The sequence below is a fragment of the Bos grunniens genome, chromosome 28, assembly GCF_055505025.1.
Source record: "Bos grunniens cultivar Pamir isolate PY7600 chromosome 28, Bosgru_T2T1.0, whole genome shotgun sequence".
Taxonomy (NCBI): domain Eukaryota; kingdom Metazoa; phylum Chordata; class Mammalia; order Artiodactyla; family Bovidae; genus Bos; species Bos grunniens.
The window spans coordinates 3,319,844-3,335,652 of NC_141192.1; the positions used below are offsets into that span (position 1 = coordinate 3,319,844).

The window sequence follows — 15,809 nt, forward strand, 5'->3', positions numbered from 1 at the left end:
CCAAAGGAGTCGGACTCCTGTGTGTGTCCCGAAGGGCTCAGGAGGCATCCTAGGACCCTGGCTCACCACTCCCCTGAGCTTTAGGCTCTGCAGGCCCCTTCGGCCCGCCTTCCCATTACCCTGCCTCCAGGCCTCACATGTGGTGTCGCCTCAGCAAGGATGCATCTCATCCCAGGCTCCAGCCCTCAGAGCAGCCCCCTCGGTTTCCCCAGTCCTCAGCGGCCTTGCTCTGGCCACCGTCAGCCTGGCCCCAGCGGGCTGCCTCATTCATGGGGAAACGACAGGCGCACGGGCTGGATCAGAGCTCAGAGCTCGGGACTTTGAATCCCAGGCTCTGCCATGTATTCAGTTCAGTTCAGTTGCTCAGGCGTGTCCGACTCTGCAACCCCATGGACTGCAGCACGCCAGGCTTCCCTGTCCATCACCAACTCCTGGAGCTTACTCAAACTCATGTCCATTGAGTCGGTGATGCCAGCCAACCATCTCTTCCTCTGTCATCCCCATATCCTTTTGCCTTCAGTATTTCCCAGCATCAGGGTCTTCTCCAATGAGTCAGCTCTTTGCATCAGATGGCCAAAGTATTGGAGCTTCTGCTTCAGCATCAGTCCTTCCAATGAAAACTCAGGATTGATCTCCTTTAGGATGGACTGGTTGGGCCACGTGTTAGCTGTGTGAGTTCAGACAAGTTCCGTAGTCACTCCATGCGTCAGTTTCCTTGCCTGTCAAATGAAAATAGTAACGGTACCTCACTCAGGGTCATTGTGAAGATGAAAGAATCCTGGACGGACAGATGTGTGTCAGCTTTGTTCATCAGGAGTCATATATGCTCTGGTTCACTTACTCCTGTCTGGTCTCCATCACTGGGCTGCGGGTTCCAGAAAGGAATGGCCTGGGTCTCACGGCTCTCCTGTCATCCCACTCCCTTGGGAACAGGGATGTCTGGGACTCACCCCATCAGCAGATAAACCCACTTAGGGTCTGAGGTTCTGGGACCTTAGCAAGTAATGGTGAGTTATATGTTATGGGATGGGCCATAAGGATAAGATTATTCTTGAAAATCCCTTAAATTGCCTATACTTTATAGACCTCAGTTCAGTATAAATTGTTTTAGGTATATCTCCAAAATTAATTCATTTGCACATGAAAACTCAAGGACCTCTGGAGCTACTGTGCTGCTGCTGCTGCTGCTAAGTTGCTTCAGTCGTGTCCGACTCTGTGCGACCCCATAGACGGCAGCCCACCAGGCTCTGCTGTCCCTGGGATTCTCCAGGCAAGAACACTGGAGTGGGTTGCCATTTCCTTCTCCAATGCATGAAAGTGAAAAGTGAAAGTGAAGTCGCTCGGTCATGTCTGACCCTCAGCGACCCCATGGACTGCAGCCTACCAGGCTCCTCGGTCCATGGGATTTTCCAGGCAAGAGTACTGGAGTGAAAAAGTCAATTCATTAAAAACTGTCTGGGCATTCCTATCTTTCTGCCTTTGGATAATAATCCAGTATCTAGCTGTGAGTGGGGACAGGTGGAGTATTTGCTCCATCCTGGTTTAATATCATCTCGGTAACTTTAAAAAAAATTTTTTTTTTGTCTGCACTGCATGGCTTGCAGGATGTTATTTCTCTTAAAGGGAGTTGAACGCAGAGTCCCGTCAGTGAAAATGCAAAATTCTAACCACTGGACCGCCAGAGAATTCCCTCTGTTACTTTAATACATGTAAAGAATCAGGCCTTGTTTTCAGGGATGGGAGAGCAGGCTGTGATGTCAGAGCCCATGTTAAAACCACATAGTGACATGTAGCAGGGTTTAAAGATGTGTAAAGTTGAATTAAACAAAATACGTACTGAAGCTCCTCTGGCATCTGAACTTCTCTGGGCTGCTGTCAAATCTGCATGCTTTTTCCTAATAGTACCCCAGGATGATTTTAATAATAGGGAAAAATAACCAAGAAGGCTAAGGCAGAAACCCAAGAGGGCCCCAAAGACAGATATGCGAGGTGTGAAGATGTGCAAATATAGAACCAGAAAGCACAGCTGCTGCTGAATGGTTTTTGGAGAGACAGCCGTCTCACACCCCAGGGAATGACAGCCAACTGGCGTTGGCCGGAGAGAGCCCTGTGGGGGAGGCACCCCGTGTCTGCCTGGTGCCTGCAGTAAGCCCGTTCTCTCTGTCTTGCAGGTGGTGCCGGGGAGCGGGAGAAGGTGCCGGCCAACCCCGAGGCGCTCCTGCTCATGGCCAGCTCCCAGCGGGACATGGAAGACTGGGTGCAGGCCATCCGCCGGGTCATCTGGGCCCCGTTTGGCCGAGGTACTGCCCGTAGCGCGCATGCTCACCCTCTAGAACCCTTGCCTTCAGGTAATCATGCCCCTCCGCCCCACACCGAGCCTGCAAGACCCCTCTCTCTCTCAGGACTTGCTAGCTGAGTCCCATGCTTCCTGTGGCAGCAGACAGACAGGCGGTGGTGTTCTTTTCTTTTCTTTTTTATTTATTTATTTATTTTTTTTTGGTGGTGTTCTTTTCTGCTGCCGGCCCTCAGGAGTCACCGCTTGGTGGACCATGCAGGTTCTGGCAGGGGAGACTTGGGCCACTTTTCAAAAACGTGCCCTCTTCTGACCTAAAGTGCTGTGGTTTGTGTGTGCTTGCCTGTGTGCAGATCCTTGCTGAGTGTCGGGTGTGTCTGAGGTCAGAAGTAGGCGCTCAGGGTCATATTGGACGGTGAGGTACCAAGTCCTTCCCTCTGCTGCGACTTGTGGCCCCTGCATGGCCTACACAGCCCTGGACCTGACCTGAAAACAAAAGTTGCCATTTACTCACCTGCTCCTTCATTCTACACTTTTATTGGGTGCCTGTAATGTATGGAGTGGTATTCCAGGTGCTAAGAATTAAACCAGAGGGTGCCTCTCCCCTCCCCTCCCGCTTCCCTTGTGCTGGGAGAGACAGACGATAGGCAAGTAAAGGTACTTCATGATGTCCACTGGGGAGAAATGAAGGGAGCCAAGTAGAGCCCATGGAAGGACAGAGGGATGCTATGTCAAGTGTTGTTTATAAAGCCAACTTAGTGAAGCCATCGGGAAAGCCTAGGATATGGAAAAGAGATGCAGGCAGAGGGACCAGTGAGTGCGAAGGGTTGGGAAAGGGCCGTGGAAACACGAGGACTCTCAGGAAGATCAGAGGGTCTGAGGAGTCAGAATGGGAAGATGGAGGACCTGAAGCCTTGGGGATGTAGTGGGGATTTCAGGTTTCCTTCTAAATTGATGGGACACCAGGGAGAGCTCTGAACAGGAGACAGACACTATTTGACTTATAAGAACCCTCTGGCTGCCGTGTGAGGGGTGGGCCATGGAAAGACAAGGCTGAGACTCATCTGACAAGGATGCGGGCCTGGGCATGAGTGGGAATGGAGGAGACGTGGAGAATGGCCAGCTGAGACTTGTCCTGAAGATGGGGCTGCAGGCTGTGCCACAGGCCTGGACTTGGGGCACAGAAAGCAGTGGTGATGCCCAGCTGTGCAGGTGCTGTCTCTGTAGGCCGGTGTCCCTATGCAGTCACCATGGAAAGCGTTTTTAGAAAGGATCACCATTCGGCTGGGCTGGGGCCACCAACTTGCCACTGAGTATGGAGACAGGACCAGCCGTGTCCTGACCACATGAGCCATGAACATCCTCTCTCTCCATGTTGCATAGTATTTGATTGATGCACCATCCAGGCCGGGGCAGAAGCTCACCTTTGGGGGCTTCCTAAGTGGGCCCTACCCTGGTAGCCGTGGCCTCCCTGCCCCTTGGTGATCATGGCGCCTTTGACCCACAGCCCCAGTTTAATGGCCTGGGAATACTCAAGCGCACCCAGGAACTTCTGCAGCCTATACAGGCTCCTTTTGGTGCAAGGTAGTTGAAAGTGACCCAGTGGAAGAAAATAGAACCCAGAGAAGACGCCTATGCAGCTGGACTTTCAGGTGGCGCCTTTGAGCACTAGGGAAAGGAGGACGTCGCCGTGATCTTGGGCAGCAAGGGGCTCTTTGAATGAGTCACGGAAAGCACCACGAGTTTATCGGCAATGCAGTGGAGAAAGAAACGATTCGTTCTTACAACAGAAAACTCTGCAGCAGTGAGAATGAATGAACTACAGCTCCAGCCAACAATATGCATGAACTCTAAAGTCATACTGTGAGACTAGGGCAGCAATTCCATCTATATAAAGTCAAAAACAGGGCAGAAAGATAGAACTTCCTTGGAGATCCAGAGCTTCCATGCAGGTTCAATCCCTGCTTGGGGAACTAAGATCCCACATGCCTTGGGGCATAATAAAAATAAACATTTTTAGAAAATAGGGCAGAGGGAAACTGTGCTATTTATGGCCAAATAATTAGGCAGCAAGAAATATAAAGTAAAACAAAGAGATGAATGCTGTAAAGTCAAGATAGCAGGCCTAGTTACGCAGGTGTGCATTTTTAATACTATGCATCTCTGTGGCTATGTGCTTTAAATACTTTTTGAATGTCTGCATATTTCACTATATTAAAAAATCAAAAACTAAATAGAACAAAGAAAGGAGAGAAACTGAAGGTCAGAGAGGCTAAATAATTTGCCCAAGATGACAGAGCTAGTCAGGAGCAGAAATGAAAGAGTTGTTCTGACCTCTGAAGCTGTGCTTTGTCCCAGCCCATCAGGGCACTCTCACACCACACAGGGTCTACCTGTCCTCAGGGTGTGTTGACTCCCTGTACACACGTGTTGTCCGTCTGTCTCTGTGCTTGCCAAATGGGGACCATTTGCAGAATCCCACATAGAATCCAGATTTGCCCCTCCCCCAGCCTTCTTCCCCCCAGCGTTTACAGACTTCTCAGGCAGTGCAGTGTGCCGAAGAACTCACAAGAATTTAAACAGGAACCGCCATCTAAGGTGTTTATCTCCTTTCGACCAGAAGCATAGAGGAAACGCAGAAATCCCAGGGGTTAGCGGTGACAGACATGTCCAGGCAAGTGTGGGCTCTCAAAGGGGGGGCTTCATCCGCCTCTGCAGGTTTCCTGGCAAAGCTGTTATTAGCCTGGGTTCCCCTGCAAAGGAGGCTTAGGGGATCAGCCCTTCTTTCACTGTTTAATAACGGAGGCTGTGAACCCTTTCAAGCGTGTTTGTTCTGGCAGAAAGTGACCACCTCTGACAGGCACAAATGGGCAACATGCCTACTGCAGGCAGGGGAGAGCCTGGCTGCCCCAGAGAGAAAATGGGGCTGGCCAGTGGGTCAGGGCAGCTGGTTACTGCTGATGGCCTGCCCAGGAGTGGCCTTGATAGAGTGCCTCTTGTCTGGGCATTCATTCATTGAACCAGCCAGTCATTCGTTGGAGGATGTGTTCTAGGGGCTGGAGTCACAGCAGTGGGTAGGACAGACAAGGTCCCTGCCCTTGTGGAGACACATTCTAGGAAAGAAAACAGACAGCACACTAGTTGGGATGGGGAGGGCAAGTGGGAGTGACGGAGGGTTCAGTGTGTAGCGACATTTGACTAACGGAGATGAAAGGGCGATTACACACATATCTGGGCAGAGAGTTTTGAAAGTAGAGGCAGGGGTGTCCATGTTGGAAGAGCAGTAAGGACGCCAGTGTGACTGGAGCAAGCTGTGGAGGGGAGAGAGGAGGCAGGGCTGGTAAACCAGGAGGGCCTTGCACAGTGATGACTCTGGTGAGGCGGCAGGGCTGGTAAATCAGGAGGGCCTTGCACAGTGATGACTCTGGTGAGGGGAGGCAGGGCTGGTAAATCAGAAGGGCCTTGCACAGTGATGACTCTGGTGAGAGGAGGCAGGGCTGGTAAATCAGGAGGGCCTTGGACAGTGATGACTCTGCTGAGGCGGCACCACTGGCAGGTCTTGAACAGAGCAGTGGCCGAGTCTGACTGGGGTTCCAACAGGATCCCTCTGGCTGCTGTGTCGAGAATGGATGACAGACGCAAAGACAGAAGCAGGGAGACCAGTTAGGAGCTCATTATACAATCATGCAGGTGAGAGATGATGGTGGCTTGGCTCCAGATGGCACTGCTGAGGAGGAATAATAGAGTTCTTGATGTATTTTAAAGGTAGAGCCAATAGACCCCCTGACTGGAAAGGCTGAAAGGTGTAAGAGAATGAGAGAAGTCAAGGGTAATTCCAAGGTGTTTTGATCTAAGCCAACTGGAAGGATGGATTAGTCATTAACTGAGACAAGAGAGAAAAGAGAAAGTGCAGTTGTTTGGAAGGAAAATAGAGAGTTCAGTTTGGACTTAGTCTGGGGTACCTGTTAGAGGCTCAAGTTTAGGTATCAAATAGGCAGTTAGACAGTTAAGGCTAGAGACCAGAAGAGAGGACTGGGTTGGAAAGGGAATTTGGGAGCCATTGACACATAGATGGGGTTTTGAAGCCATGAGTCTGGATGAGACATCACAAAGCCAGTGAAGAGACAGCAGAGGACCCGGGCTGAGCCCTGAGCTCCCCTCGAGTAGGAGGACAGGAAGCAGAGGAGGGGTCAGCACGGGGGCTGAGAAGAGCCAGGAGTGACTGTGGTTCCTGAGCTGAGTGAAGAGACCCCCTAAGGAAGAAGCGTCTATGAAGTGCTGATAGATTGACCAGGGGAGAGCAGGTGGTGGGCACAGCTCACTGGTGACTTGGACAAGGGGGGTTTTGGTGGAGTCCTGGGGGTAAAGCCAGATGAAGCGGGCATGAGAAAGGATGAGAGGAGGGGAACTGATGTGTGAGCATAGCCAACTCTTTCGAGCAGTTTGCTGTAAAGGGAAACAGAGAAATGGGGCAGTAGCTGAAGTGGGGAGTCAGGCAAAGAGAGTTTTATTTTTTTAAGTTGGGAGACGAAACAGCAATGATGGTGCCAGTGAGGGAGAAGAACTGCTGAGCACCAACATCTTGTGGATATAGATGGAAAATTCCTCAACAAAATACAAAAGTAATTGAATCCAGCAATTTATAAAAGGATTACACATGATGACCAAACGAGATTTATCATAGGAATGCAGGAGTGGTTGAACATCTGAAAATTAATTAATGTGATGCATCAGTAGAATAAAGGACAAAGACCACATGATCATCTCAATCAACTCAAAAAAGGCATTTGATAAAATCCGGAGAAGGCAATGGCGACCCACTCCAGTACTCTTGCATGGAAAATCCCATGGACAGATGAGCCTGGTAGGCTGCAGTCCATGGGGTCGCTAGGAGTCAGACACGACTGAGCGACTTCACTTTCACTTTTCACTTTCATGCATTGGAGAAGGCAATGGCAACCCACTCCAGTGTTCTTGCCTGGAGAATCCCAGGGACAGGGGAGCCTGGTGGGCTGCGGTCTCTGGGGTCGCACAGAGTCAGACACGACTGAAGCGACTTAGCAGCAGCAGCATTTTATGATAAATACACTCAACTGTCTAGAGACAGAAAGGAATTTTCTCAACCTGCTAAAGGGCATCTATAAAAACTTGCAGATAACATCATGCTTAATGGAGAAAGCCGGATGCTTTTCAGGAACAAGACAGGATTCTTGCTTTTACCACTTCTGTTCAACATTGTACTAGACATTCAAGCTGAGCACTTAGGCAAGAAAATGAAATAAAATGCATCCAGATTAGGAAGGAGAAACAAGTAATCTATTTGCAGATGGCATAATCTCGTATATAGAAAATCTTAAGAAATCTATTTTAGATCTAATAAAAAATTCAGCAAGATTGCAAGATACAAGGTCAAGCAAGCTGTACTTCTATACAGTTACACTGAGGAAATGGAAACTGAAATTAAGAAAACTTCATTTATAATAGCATCCAAAAGACAAAACACTAAGGAATAAATTTAACGAATAAGTACAAAACTTAGTACTCTGAAAATGACATTCTTGAAAGAAATTGAAGACCTAAATAAAGGGAAAGGCAGCCCACGTTCATGGATCAGAAGACTTGACAATGTGAAGAGGGCCTCACTCCCCACTGAACCTCTGGACTTCCAGGCCCAGCTCTAGCAACATGGCCCCCCAAGAGGCCCTTTTGGGCAGTACCTCCCAGCTGCTGCTGCTAAGTCGCTTCAGTCGTGTCCGACTCTGTGTGACCCCATAGACGGCAGCCCACCAGGCTCCCCAGTCCCTGGGATTCTCCAGGCAAGAACACTGGAGTGGGTTGCCATTGCCTTCTTCAGTGCATGAAAGCGAAAAGTGAAAGTGAAGTCGCTCAGTCGTGTCCGACTCTTCGAGACCCCATGGACTGCAGCCTACCAGTCCCAATCCCGCCCATGGGATTTTCCAGGCAAGAGTACTGGAGTGGGCTGCCATTGCCTTCTCCAGCTCTCTATAAAAGGGAAGAGAAAGGAGTCATGGAGTACCAGAGTCACCCAGCGTCTGGTGAGTGCTCGTGGGTGAGTCCTGTCTTGCCTGGTTATCTGGAGAGAGCCAGCAAGTACTTGAAAGTGTGTCTTATGTGCGTAGGAAAGTGCTTATTAGCAAAGCCTTTTGCGCTGAAGTATTGAAGGAGGCAGAGTGAGCACAGGTCTTGGCATCAGGCTGTGGGCTGTGTGTGATCTGGCTCTGCCCTTTGCTTGCTGTGGGACCCTGGGCATGCCACTTACTCTCTCTGTGTTCTTGTTTGCAAAATGGGAAAAAGAACATCGTCTTTGCAGAATTGTCATGAGAATTAAGAGAGAAAATGGATACAAAGTGCCCGGCAGTCTCAGTACTGAATAGTTCTATTTATTTAACATAGAGCATCTGCCATGTGCAGGCCGGGCACCCCACAGGGGTCAGACAGAGGTTCCATTCTATGCTCTCCAGCACATAGGACAATTGTTCTCATTGGAACCACCCAGGAGAAGGCTTGTAAAGTGAGACTGAGAGTTGGGAACCTGTTTCTAAGTCGCTAGAATTTGTTTCTAACAAGTTCCCAGGTGATGCTGATGCTGCTGGTCTAGGGCCCACATTTTGAGAACTACTGTGTTAGAAGGTGGTGAGTGTTACAGTAAGAAAAAAATAGAGCCGTTTGGCCACCTGACATAAAGAACTGACTCATTGGAAAAGACCCTGATGCTGGGAAAGATTGAAGGCAGGAGGAGAAGGGGATGACAGAGGATGAGATGGATGGATAGCATCACTGACTCAATGGACATGAGTTTGAGAAAGCTCTGGGAGATGATGAAGGACAGGGAAGCCAGGCATGCTGCAGTCCACGAGGTCACAAAGAGTCAGACATGACTGAGCAACTGAACAACAAGAAAACACAATGGTGAGGGCGGACCTAACGAGAGAGTGACACCCAAAGCCTTGAAGAGGTTGTGAAAGTGAGCCAGGAGGATGTAGGGTGGTATGTGTCAGACCCAGGCAGCAGCAGAGAGTCCTGATGTGATCTTGAACCCACGCACAGGCAGGTGGGCTGAAGGAGTGAGGGACAGGGAGGATGAAAGGAGCCTGATGGCAGAGGAAGGATGTGATCTGATAAATAGTTAAAAGGGCAGCTCTGATTGCTGACCACAGTGGGTCAAGGGGAAGCCAGGGGTCTACTTGCAGTAATGTAGGCAGTAAGCAGGAGTACTTCCCCTATGGTGGGTGGTGGTGAAGGGGAGCAAATTCCAAATCTGTTTTGAAAACAGGACCTACAAGATCTCCTGGATGTGGGTTTGAGAGAGAAGGAGCAGTGAAGTTGAACACCCAGGGGTCTGATCAAGCGGCCAGAAAGAACTGGAATTAAGCGAGAGAGGAAGACAGCCCAGAGCAGGTCTGGGACAACGCAGCAAAACCGCAGCTCCACTGGGGCACAGGGGAGTTTGCAGAGCCTGCTCGTCATTGCTCACTGCAGGCACCCTGAGTGGGCAGTGGGTGCAGGAGTCTGAGGACCAGGGTTCGCAGCTCAGTAACTAGGGGCATAGTAACTGCCCCCCCTACCCAGCGGGCAGTGCCAAGCAAAGCCCAGAAGCTGTCTCAGCCTTACAGGTTGCAGCACAGAGCAGCAGTCCTGGTGCCAGGAGCCTGGCCTGGGAATGGTGTCCCTGCCCAGAGTGCCAGCTCCATACTGAGGAGGGGCACGAGGGGCCAGGCCGCAGGCCTGCCGTGGCCATCAGACCTGTGCTCCCATGCCGGCCCCACCTCGGCGTGTATGTGACTCTCACAGGCCTCTGTAGGCTTTCCCCGGCCCCTCCCCGCAGAGCTGACAGTCCTGTCCTGGATTCCTCAGAAATCATGGAGGGAAGGAGGGGACAGAGGCAGCTCCCAGAGGCCACGGGGCAGGACACTTGACATGGAGAAAATCCAGCCTCAGGACAACTTGCAGAGACACAAAGCATCCTTGTTAGGCCAGCTGGTTGTGTCATTACTTGCTGGAATGATATCTCCAAATGGAAGCCCTCAAGGCACAGATTGAAGATGAAAGGTCACTGGCCCCAGACCAGGCTGGCAGGGTGGAGCCTTCTGCCCAGCACTACTTACTCCAGATCCCAGCTCCCCGGGAGATTCAGGAAGAGAACATCTTATCTCCATTTCCACTGAATGTTAACCCACCAAACCAGTGGGCCTGGGTCTTCCCTGGCAGCCTCTCCAAAAGGAGAAAGCTGCGGCTGTTGCTGACCCGGGCTGGGCTTCAGTCACTGCACCAGCAGACGGGGGCACTTAAGCCTGATTCTGGTACCCTGGGCCGGTTCTGGTGGGCCCTGCGGGACCACATGTCAAGTGGAAGAGGAATCACCCCCACAGGCCTTGAACCCATGCAGCCCCAAGCTCGCAGAGGCCAGATCAGTTCTCTCACAAGTATAAGGATCAGGACACAGCAGCCTTTGGCCTCCTTCTCCTGCAGCCCTCAAGGCTTCTCACCTGCGGTGCCCCGGGAGTCTGCAGGCTTAGATCCCCACCGGGGAAATAGCCCCAGCCGCAGACCCCACTGATCTGCAGCCAGGGAGCCTGGGGCGGTTTACCAGGGGAACAAGGTGGAGGAGCTGCTGCCTTATCTTGGGAGAGCCTGGCAAGTCAGCGAGGGTGATTTATAAGGGGCTGCTCACCACTGCTTCCTGTGATACTCAGGATGCTAACTGCTCAACTAACTGCCCTTTGCCCACCTTGCTGGCTCACTGTGTCCTCCTTCCGTCCCAGCAACTGTGGTGGAAATGCCCCTGCAACTGGGCCTGCTTGGCTTCCCCTGTGTGCTAAGAGCTCGGATCCCAGGGCTAAAAAGAGCTTGTCGTGGTCATTGCTAAGCTGAGGCCAGTGAAGAGTGTTGCCAGCAACACTGTGTGATGTCCTGGCGACTGCCAGCCACAGGGGCGAGGTTGGGCCACTCTCCAGAACAGCTGGTGTTTATTCAGCGTGTCCTGGTGGTGGGCTCTGCAACCCCGACTGACCCTCACAGTGGCCCTTTGGAATCAGTCCCACCCACTATATCCCCTTTTAAGGTGAGGAGCCTGAGCAGCAGGGAGGCCCAGGTAATCTGTCCAGGTCCCAGAGGAGTAAGCAGGAGGCCGGCACTATAAGCAGGTCTGCTGGAGCTCCGAGCCCTGGGGCTGGATGCTGGCTCTGGAAGAGTCGGATGCCAGGGCCGCTCGGGGTGCCCTGTGGTTGGGTTCACTGGCTCCCAGTTTCTTCCCAGACAGCCTTGGTCTTCCACGTCAGTCTGAGGAAAAAGGAAGTAATCTCATGCTTGCCATTCGCTACTCTTGACAGGGGTTTATTGTATCAAAATTAGATTATAGAGAGGGCCGGGGGCCCAGAGAGGTTCAGCAACTTGCCTTAACAGCACACAGCAGGGTTCAGAGCAGGCACAGCCGACCTTCAGGTTGAGCCCATCCAAAGATGCTCTGTTGCCAGGCACCATAGCCTCTGGATCTGCCTTGTCTTAAAAGTGGTATGGGGACAGGGAAAGGGAGGTAAGACTGAGGACAGAGGTAGTCCCCAAGAGACTGGACCCTGTGCAGAAACGAGAGCCACCCCAGCTCAAGAGGTCACCTGTCACCATTGTTGATGTGAGAAGACAGGACTCCCGCCCCCAGCCTCTCAGCTCCCTGGTCCTGGCCCAAGAGGAAAGCTTCATAACTATCTTTGCACACCCACCCCTCACTCCCGGCCTCATGGATAAAAAAAGCCCCACAAGGTGGCATGGGTGTTGACCTAGCCAGGGTTTATCCTAGAGTTCATTACGGCAGTGCTCACCAGAGTCTAGAGCCTTCTAAATAGGAGGCAGCTGCAGACCTCCATCCACCTGGGAATGTGGGGGGTGGAGGCACAGGGAAGTTAGGTGACGGGGTTTCCTAGAGATTGGCCAGTCTAACTCTAACCACACAGGTGGGAACACCAGGGCTCAGATAAGAGAAAGCAAGTCAGCACCAGGGCCAGTCAGCCTAACTGGTAGGGCCCCCTGCTCCTGGAGCAGGTGCCCCAACTGAGCCCTCAGACCTTTCTCTTTATATTTTATACTAATTAATTAATTAATTTAGGTGCATCAGGACTGTTGTGGCATTTGGCCTTAGTTGCCTCGATGCATGTGGGATCCTAGTTCCTCGACAAAGGATTGAACCCTCATCCCCTGCATTGAAAGGCAGAGTCTTAACGACTGGAACACCGGGGAAATCCCTGGACCTCTCTCTAATGTGGACAGAGCTGATCAGACCTTGCGGACTGTGGGCCCTGGGAGCCCCAGGCTTTGGGGGGCAGATTTAGGGCAGGATATTCCTTGACTTATGGCCCCTGTCCCCATGAATTGCCCTTCCCACCTTTATGTTTCCCTGGACTCTGGGAGGGAAGAACACTGAAGGAACCCGTCCACACATTCCTAGCGCCTGGGAGGACTTCAGCCCGCACCCCGCGTTAGTGTCAGGACCAGGACAAGTGGGCGTCACTGGCCTGGGACACCAGAAAACTCCAATCAAAATGAATATTTTATTGTAATTTTTTAGAATGAAAATTAATGCAAAAAAATCCATTGTGGTAGTTTCCAATTGCTGCTGTCACAAATTTAGCAGTTTAACACAATTATTTCAGATGAGCCCCCACCCCTTCCACCCCCAGGGCTGCCTTAAGCCCCTCCCTTACAGATTTCTTCCCATAGAACCCTGGGGATCTGCATTCCTTCTTCTGGTGTTTCAGGGCCCCAGTTTTGCTTCTCTGTCCGCCTTCCCTCCTGGTGAAGGCTGTGCACCCATGTCAGTGCTCACACTTTGCACCCTTGGAAGTGTGGGACTGTGGGCTTTTTTCGCTGGGTTCACAGGCTTTGCAAAAAGACAGTATAGGTTTGAACTGAAGATCTGTCACTTACTAGTTGTGTGACCTTAGGAAAATTACGTAACTTCTCTGAGCTTCAGCTGTCTCATCTGTAAAATGGGGACATTAATACTCATATTGCTCAGACTGCACAGGACGCTTAACTTAAGTCCTAAGCACCCTCCGTGGCATTGGGGCGCTGGCCCCTCGGCAGGGCAGAGGGCTGGAGCCCAGAACACCATCTCCGCGTTCGGCAGCCCTGTTACAGATCAGGCTCAGCACTCATCCCGCTGCTTGACCCAAACCGAGTCACCTGACCTCCCTGAGCCTCCGTTGCCTCCACCTGGAACACCTGCCTTCCATTCTGCTGGGAGCGGAAGCTCCTAAGGCGAGTCCTTTAGGAAGAAGGGGCGGATCATTGGGAGTTGCTAGTGTTCCTACGGTGCTGTACACCGCACTTCTTCATACATCGAGCGTTAGAAGAAGCGGATCAGAAGTCTGAACTCCAGGAGCAGCATTTCAGAAACTCGCAGGTCCCGGGCCCTCCCTCCCTCGCTCCAGGGTCCGGGCCCGGGGCGGGCGGCGGGCAAGACGCTACCTGCGCGCGTGCCGGGCATTCCTGCCGCGCCGCCGCGCCGGAGCGCCATGGGCCTGATGCCGGCCGCGCGGGCCTCCTCAGGGTGCCGCGCCTGCCCGCGGCCGCCCTGCCGCCTGCCCGCCTGCTGCGCGCCGGCCGCCCCAGGTAGCGCGGGAGGGGGGACGGGCGCCCCGCGAAGCCGAGTGGAAGCTGCGTCCCAGGCCGACTGCGCGCCTGGACCCCGATCCTGCGCTTGTGCCAGGACAGCGTTGAGCCGGGGCGTCCGGGAGGGAGCGGGGAGACGGGTCGGTTGCGGGAAGGGGTAGGGGGCCGCGGCGGAACCGGTCGCCGGGCTGGGGGAGCGAGCACGCGTGTTGAGGGGAAGAGACAGAGCTGGGACGCTTCCTCCTACCTCTCGCCCGGGTGGTGGGCAGCCCCCGTGCAGGGATGAAGAACCTAGCCTTCCAGGGCACGGGGACTTGCAAAGGATCACCACTATTGAGGGAAGCAGGCAGGATGCCAGCTCTCGGTTGCCAACTTCAAGTCCACTGCTCAGCCCACCTTTGCCTCTCCAGACTTCAGGAAGTCCCCAACGCCTGGGGGCTGGTTAACACCAGAAAGGTGGCAGTCACTTCTGCCCTCAGGATGGGCTTGCCCTGGGCAGAACAAGACCCTGAGATGTTAGCCACTCCTTGTATTTCTCTCCCCTGGCTGATTTTCAGCCTGTTGGTTGTTTAGACTTGGTTACAGCCCAGCCAATTTGTTACAGCTGTTCAGGGCAGCTTTGAGGCTGCTAAAGGGGGCTTCCCAAGTGGCTCAGTGATAAAGAATCTGCCTGCCAAGGCAGGAGACACAAGAGAGGCGGCTTCGATCCCTAGGTCAGCAAGATCCCCTGGAGTAGGAAATGGCAACCCACTCCAGTAATCTTGCCTGGAAAATTCCGTGGACAGAGGAGCCTGGAGGCTACAGTCCATGCGATCGCAGAGAGTCAGGAACGACTGCGCACGCACACAGTCCCTGGAGGAGGGCAGTGCGCATGGGCACAGTGTGGGAGCGACGGAAAGTGGATTTACACACCATGGGCTGCATGCAGGGAGGATGGCAGGTGTCCTGGGGAGGGGCGCAGAGAACAGGAAGGGTTTGTGAATCTCTGGAGAGAATTTAATAACTATTTTCCTCATTGCGTCTCTCTGCTATATGCTCTCCCCTTTACTAGAGAGAGCCAGCCTGAAGTCTCTTGGAGATCAGCTCCAAGAGGGAATCTCGGCTGTCTCCCTTTCCTGCTGGGCTCCCAGGGCAGGCAAAGCCCACCCAGTCCTGGGCTGGCCCTCCTGGGTCAGGAGATGCCCACTTTGATCAAGCACCTGCTTCCATGTGCCCAGTGCATTAGGCTCTTCCACAGTTACTGACAGCCCTGTGACATGGCAGAGACAGGCTCAGAGTTATTGAGGACGTGCCCAAGGTCACCCAGGACAGGGATCTGAGTCAGCTGAGTGCTAGGCCTGTGCCTTCCTGCCCCTGCATGGGATGCTGGGGAGAGGGGAGTGAGGGCCAGGCTTTGCCAGGGAGCAGCTGGCAGGAGGGGAGGCCCGGCCCAGCTCTGAACCCGTCAGCAGGTTCATCCAGAGGTCCATGCCAGCTTCCTCTCCGGTGGCAGAGCTGATGCTTTGTAAAGAGCGTGGGCTGGGACCTCGAGGAACCCGCATGCTGGCTGGCTGGGTTTCCAGGGATCTAACAGACCTATTAGAGCTGGTTCTTGGCAAGGCTCTCCCATGAGACATGCCAGGAGGGCTGAGGAAGTTCAGCACAGCCGTCCCAGGCCCTGCCAGGCTCTGCCCAAGAGCCCCTGACAAGGGGAGTGGTGGGGAAGTCCCTGGCTGAGGGAGGCCAGGTCTGTAGCCTGAGTGCAGGGTGCCTCCAGCAGGAGGAAGGCGGGAGCAAAGCCCTGGGAGGTGGAGCTGGAACCATCCTTTGCTATGGAGCTCCGGGAGCATCTCCCCCTCAAGGGAGATGTGCCCTCAAGGTAAGGGGGCAGCTTGCACCCAAAGCCTGAACA

The 15,809-nt window shown here is 53.0% G+C and overlaps 1 protein-coding gene and 1 long non-coding RNA gene across 28 annotated transcripts in view; one reads left to right on the forward strand and one right to left on the reverse strand.

Moving 5' to 3' along the window:
* ARHGAP22 (Rho GTPase activating protein 22) overlaps positions 1 to 15,809 on the forward strand; it is a 179,292-nt gene that overhangs the window by 141,271 nt on the left and 22,212 nt on the right. For 16 of the 27 annotated variants that reach the window (XM_086381243.1, XM_086381231.1, XM_086381237.1 and 13 more), the window contains one exon: positions 2,172 to 2,300. In XM_086381243.1, the coding sequence (XP_086237369.1) occupies positions 2,225 to 2,300 (76 nt within the window). In that variant the 5' untranslated portion in view covers positions 2,172 to 2,224. Of the gene's footprint in view, positions 1 to 2,171; positions 2,349 to 11,309; positions 13,919 to 14,430; positions 15,777 to 15,809 lie in introns of those variants that run through there. The other 11 variants (XM_086381244.1, XM_086381233.1, XM_086381227.1 and 8 more) reach the window with 4 other exon arrangements.
* Positions 11,266 to 14,434, reverse strand: LOC147342751 (uncharacterized). The gene is made up of 3 exons (XR_015156612.1): positions 14,166 to 14,434; positions 11,709 to 11,814; positions 11,266 to 11,593 (listed from the first exon to the last, which is right to left on the reverse strand). It is a non-coding gene; the product is annotated as an uncharacterized LOC147342751 (long non-coding RNA).